Source organism: Nicrophorus vespilloides, unplaced genomic scaffold (genome assembly GCF_001412225.1).
Source record: "Nicrophorus vespilloides isolate i.1.1-1 unplaced genomic scaffold, Nicve_v1.0, whole genome shotgun sequence".
Taxonomy (NCBI): domain Eukaryota; kingdom Metazoa; phylum Arthropoda; class Insecta; order Coleoptera; family Silphidae; genus Nicrophorus; species Nicrophorus vespilloides.
Window position 1 is genome coordinate 1,143 of NW_017098381.1, and position 5,648 is coordinate 6,790.

The 5,648-nt window shown below is 41.5% G+C and overlaps 2 protein-coding genes across 2 annotated transcripts; one reads left to right on the forward strand and one right to left on the reverse strand.

Annotated features, from left to right (window-relative positions):
- Positions 1-917: 917 nt before the first annotated feature.
- LOC108562307 (band 4.1-like protein 5) lies at positions 918-2,266 on the forward strand. The gene is made up of 6 exons (XM_017920601.1): positions 918-949; positions 1,230-1,336; positions 1,432-1,572; positions 1,628-1,804; positions 1,908-2,116; positions 2,180-2,266. Exons 1-6 carry the CDS (start codon positions 918-920, stop codon positions 2,264-2,266), a joined length of 753 nt encoding a protein of 250 aa, XP_017776090.1.
- A 656-nt stretch (positions 2,267-2,922) lies between these two features.
- On the reverse strand, positions 2,923-4,379 carry LOC108562309. Its single transcript, XM_017920602.1, has 6 exons — positions 4,260-4,379; positions 3,986-4,194; positions 3,809-3,931; positions 3,628-3,749; positions 3,170-3,535; positions 2,923-3,060 (listed from the first exon to the last, which is right to left on the reverse strand). Exons 2-6 carry the CDS (start codon positions 4,179-4,181, stop codon positions 3,028-3,030), a joined length of 840 nt encoding a protein of 279 aa, XP_017776091.1. The 5' UTR covers positions 4,182-4,194; positions 4,260-4,379; the 3' UTR covers positions 2,923-3,027.
- Between the last annotated feature and the right edge of the window lie 1,269 nt (positions 4,380-5,648).

The following is a 5,648-nucleotide window of genomic DNA, read 5'->3' on the forward strand; positions in this document are numbered from 1 at the left end:
GGTAGCCCTGCACCGGCCCTGAGGGCGCCGGTCAGTGGTGGTGGCCTAACAAGAGAGAAAAACGCGCGAAAAGGGCACTAGCGAAAGCGAAGGGCTCGCAATGTTCTGAAGGGCTGAGCAGGTGAGGCCCAGTCAGTCCAAGGGGTCGCGGCGTAATAAGGGTGGAAAAAAAGCAAAATAAAAATAATAATTGGTCAGAAATGACCACCCAGGGGGGGTCCACCCGACCAATGGTCAAGCCCCTCGTAACCACCCGGACGGACGGCACCAGGGTCAAGCGCCGAAAAACTATTAAAGGGGGAAAAAAGAAAAGTCCGCGGTCAATTCGCGCGCACCCCGTCAGTGCGGCGACCACCGTTGGTGATTAAGGGAAAAATTTAATTAGGGCACTCCCCACCGCAAGCAACGCGGTGACCAGTTAGGAGTAAATTGGTCAAGCCAATTTATCCAACCGCCGCGAGCGCGGCAAGAATTAAATTTGAACAAGTGAGGTGGAGGGAGTGGAGATCCCTAGGGATATTCGCGCTTGACCAGTGGTCTGCAGGCCAAGACTCGGCCAGGGGGTATCTCAGAGCCGAACAGCTGACCGGACTTAGCCCCAGGTAACCCGGGGCTACTCGACAATACTTCGACGACGGCGTCGAAGGCGCGTTGACCACCGTTGGTCACTAATAGAAATTCACCCGAGTCCGGATGGACGCGTCTCGGGGGGAAATAAAGTCTCCACAGTTGTTCTCGCGTAACAATATCCCCAGAAAAACACTTCAACTCAGCAGAGCAATTAAAAGCACTCGAGCACGTGTCGAGTCAGTTTAATTATAATCACTAATCAATTAAATGCACCGCTGCAAAGCAGCAAGTCCACCAAAAGTATAAGTCCCGAGAAGAAAAAAAAAAGGCTGCTGGTCAAGCGGAAAATGTTTCCACTTACCTTAATCACGACTGACACGTGCGTGGGAAACGCCGCGGTCGGCCGACAGCACCCCGTGGGTCGGAGGAATCCAGCAGCAATCCGTCTTGTAATCCCAGTTATGTCACATTTCACCATTCACTAATCACTGGTCACTATAAACACCAATTAATAATAAAGCCAAAGTCCAATCACCGCTACTAAGACTCGCTCGCGCGCGCACGCTATTGCTCTTGCCAGGCACGACCGCTTCGCTCAGCCACTAAACGAAGAGTGATACAGAGGTACATGTAGAATGAATCTGCTCGGTCTCCTGAAGGGATTCCTCGCATAGCGCCTGGTTGCAAAAGCTTTGCCTGGCCTGGGTCCAAGTGACCCCGCCACAAGGTTCCGAGGAAGCTTGCGGGCCTACACAAGTTCGCGGGGGTTAGCTAAAACCCGTCGCAGCCATGTGAACCGTCTTCGGTCGCTATCCATCCGCCTCCTCAAGTAAAGGACCTTGAGTGCCCGTGTCGGCGCAGGAAGAGACCCAGAGGGGGTACCTGCTCTCGCAACACCACGCCGCAGAGTCAAAAAAGACTACTTTGGATTGCAGTTTACTGATGTCAATCATGTGAAGCATTGGTTAGATCCAACAAAATCAATTAAAAAACAAATTAAAAGTGAGCTTATATCCTTGGGGTTTAAGAATTGCATTTATTTTTCTTTATTTTATAGTTGGTCCACCTTATACATTAAGGCTAAAAGTAAAGTTTTACCTCTCTGATCCAAATAATTTAAGAGAGGAATTAACTAGATACCAATTTTTCTTACAACTTAAGCAGGACATACTCGATGGACGTGTAGACTGTCCTCAGCAGACCAACGTTGAATTAGCAGCACTTGCGTTGCAGTGTAAGTTAACAATATTTTCAAATAATTAGTAATGTATAATAACTTAATCCTATTGAGTAGTCAATCTTGATGATTTTGAAATATAATGTATCTTATTTTGTAGCGGAATGGGGAGATTATGATGATTCTCAACATACAGCAGCAGCGGTATCCGAATTTCATTTTGTACCGAATCAAAGTGAAGAGATGGAAATCGAGATCTTGGAGGAGTTTAAGACGTTGAGGGGTTTGACACCTGTTCAAGCGGAGTTCGGCTTCTTGAACAAAGTCAAGAGGATGGAGATGTACGGTGTGGATATGCACACAGTGCTTGTAAATTAATACAAAAAGAAATCGCGCGACGTCCTTTTAATATGCGTTCCGTATTTTTTTCAGGCGAAAGACGGTATGGAATATAGATTGGGTCTCACTCCAACTGGAATTCTTGTGTTCGAGAATGAGCAGAAAATCGTCTTAAGGTAGCCTTAGTAAATGTATAGGGGATTTGAATAGATGGTATAAAATAAGAGTCGTTTACAAACATAAAATATATAAATACTTCAAGTAGTAAGTAGTACAAATAATAAAAGCGAAACAGAATTGTTTAAATTTTCTCTAATTATAAATATATGTATATAAAATCTATATAAAAATTTGTAAAAAGGGATGTAGCAAAGTTACTTTATTACGTAAAGTACATAAATGGATGAATGTTTTGAACAAATGGAAGGCACTTTTCTTCTTGGAATATTGATGGCACTTTGGAATGAACAACAAAATGAGCTTGGTTGAAGGAATAGAGAGAACAGATTAGGGTTAGGATGTTCGGAATCGATTCGAGTGAACGCATAAAATATCTAAAATTCAATAAATATTTACAATACTTTAAAAATAGAAACTTATCGTAGAAATAAAAGTTAAAATATAGAAGTAATAATAATTGAAGCTCCAGTATTCAAGTTTTCTTAATAACTTCGTATGTGGACGGTATCTATAAACATATACTTTCTTATTTTTATTTGTTTGTTATCAAATTCGATAGCGTCCGCGTTTTATATCACATTGCGTTTTCTTCTATAATACAATTTAAAACGGTTTTTAAAGCTGAGTCGTTATAACGATTTCTTAATTATCGCAGTTTCTGTGGTGTTCAGTTTAGAAACCGGGGCGCTGACAATATCTTGGGATACAAACCAGGGCGAGAGATTGCTCAAACTCGGAGTCACTGCGTTTCGATTGGTGTCCTATTCGAATCCGTTTGTCAACGAACCATCAACCTGTTTCAATAAAATTGATATAATCATTTGTTGGATTTGCCAGTGTATTGTCAATGATGGTGTTGGGTAACAAATAAAATAATAATAAGCACACGTAAAGCGAACTTACCTCAGAGTCGGTTGCAATCGTATCCATTTGGAAGGGATTGCTGGAGAGAAATGGATTTGCTTCGTGGAAAGGATTAGTGGTGGGGGTTGTAACAAAGGGATTAGAGCTCTTCGGGGGTTCGTCAAGTGCTTCATCAAAGCATGGCAAGTCTTCGGTGCAGTTACCGTTGATTAAGCTGAGAGGTTGCTGCTGTTGACCTTGTTTCTCGCTCAGCATGACCCGTTCCAATTTACCACCGTCTGATTGCCCGAAGAATGTCACCGTTACAGGCGTGGTGCATCTCTTCCTCTCGGGACCACCTTCGACGACATCCTGGTTATTCTGCGGCACTGGACCGCTTACAGACAACGTCAATTTGTCGCCGCCCTAATGGTGTTAGCAAATTGCAAAACAAAAACAGAAATAAGCGAGAACGGCACAAGCGGGATACGGAATGATTTAGCAAAGTCTATACTTACAACTGATATAAAAGTGGCAGCATTCAGAGAATTCATATTCTCCTCGTCGTTGTTCGCCGCAGCCACGAACATCTGATTCGTTAGCTTCGTAACGTTTCCGTTCAACTCCTCCTCCGCTTTCGCTTAAATAAATACATTGTGTTTAAATAACAAATTAATTTGTTCTTTGAAGTGTACTAACCTTTCAGTATATTGCATTTCATTTCGTTCAGAGGTATCGGTTTTGCACCGCCGGTCCCAGCTGCATATTTATTTATGTTATTAGGAATGTCGGGGGACAGTTTCAAAGCGGAGTCGTCGCAATCTAAGTCCATGAGGTTTGAGACGAACTGATCTGTATTAAAGCAATCATATTTACCATCAATCTTGTTAACCTCGGACGTTGCCACGTTTCGGGCTTCGTCCCTCTGGATACCGCTAAATGACTCCTTCGCGAGGCACTTCAGCAGCACGTCCAGCTGACTGTCTGCATTTGAAGACGTCGGACTGACGGGCGGAGACGATGCTGATGTTGGTCTGTTCCTTTTCAGTGTGCCGTTTTTGCTACTACTCATTGATAAAACGGGACTGGAAACAAAAGCAAAATATTTAACATTGTAAATCGTACAGATTTCATGCTTATATCAATTTACCTGTAGGAATTAACAGTGGGCGTGAGACTCTTCGTGTTGTCATCCGATACTTTACAATAATAAGGCTCGTTTTCGGTAGCAACGGTGGCATTGGATTTCGTTGATCGTTCGCTGCATCGACTCGACGAAGGCTGTATGCAATCCACAATTTTAGGAACTTCTTGCGAAGTCTCCGTGATTTGACTGTTCCGGAATTCTGTTGTTCGCGTAACCTCTCTCGAAGCACGTGGCTTTGTCTCCTGCTGTACCTATGATGGAAAAAGAAACTTTGAGTATTCAATATCTAAAAATCGAATTGTAAATTTACCTTTGACTCGGTCTTCTTTCGAGTTGCACCACTCGCCGTGGTCGACTTTGATGCGTACTCTGATACTCGGTTCGACCCGAATACCGGAAGCGAGAACCCATCCGGAAAAAGTTTTGGCGAGCCGATGGACCTTTACAGGCGCTTGTAGTCTGAAGAAACCGTGATGCTCCACAGCACATTTCCACAAGTGCTTACATGCCTTCTCATTATGCAGCCTGCATCATTTATAAATTAATATTGTGAAATAGAAAAATTTGAAAAATGGTGACATTAATATTTTTTGAAAATGTAAGAAGTATTGTTAAGAATACATTATGCTTATAACTTCACACTGATAAACTGTATTATTGATTATAATCTATCTAATCAAACACCTGTTATGCTAGAGTACATCGCTATTGTTAAAGGCAGCAAATAAAATAGGAACTTTCTCTGAATATTTCAATGTGTGTAATACACATATTTAGAGTATAAATAAGGATATATATTACTCCATCCTAATAAGTAATTTTTCGTAAATAGCAATAATAGGACTTTATAACTTTTTGTCAATATTCTTCCCAAATAGTGTTAAATTATAATTAAGTAATAAATTATGTGTTCTTATTAGGCTGAGCGTGGGATTTTTAAAATCATTATTTAAGAGTTACGCGAACATTACAAACAGCTGTGTTCGACGATGCGTACCCAAAGTAAAATGCGGCAAACAATTTAAATTCATGTTGTACACTATACTACTTCCGTTTGTCGCAGTATAGCCTCCATTACTAATCTTCTTACGGTTCTTCCAGCAGAAGCGGAAGTAGATGAATCACGTAAAGTATTTGTACCGAAAACATTGCTTTTTTTTAATCGGTTAAAGCAAAAAATAATTCCAACAGTCATTATTTTCTAATTATCAAGCAACGATAATTTAGAATTAACATCGATGCCCACATTTAGATATTTAGTAATTTATTGCAATCGAACCAAATCTCAGTGCTTGTAACATTCACGCCCAGCGTCATCATCCTCGACAACAACTAACGTCAACTTCTTCTTTTTGAAGTTCAATTTACCGATCTTCGGCCACGAGAAAAGTC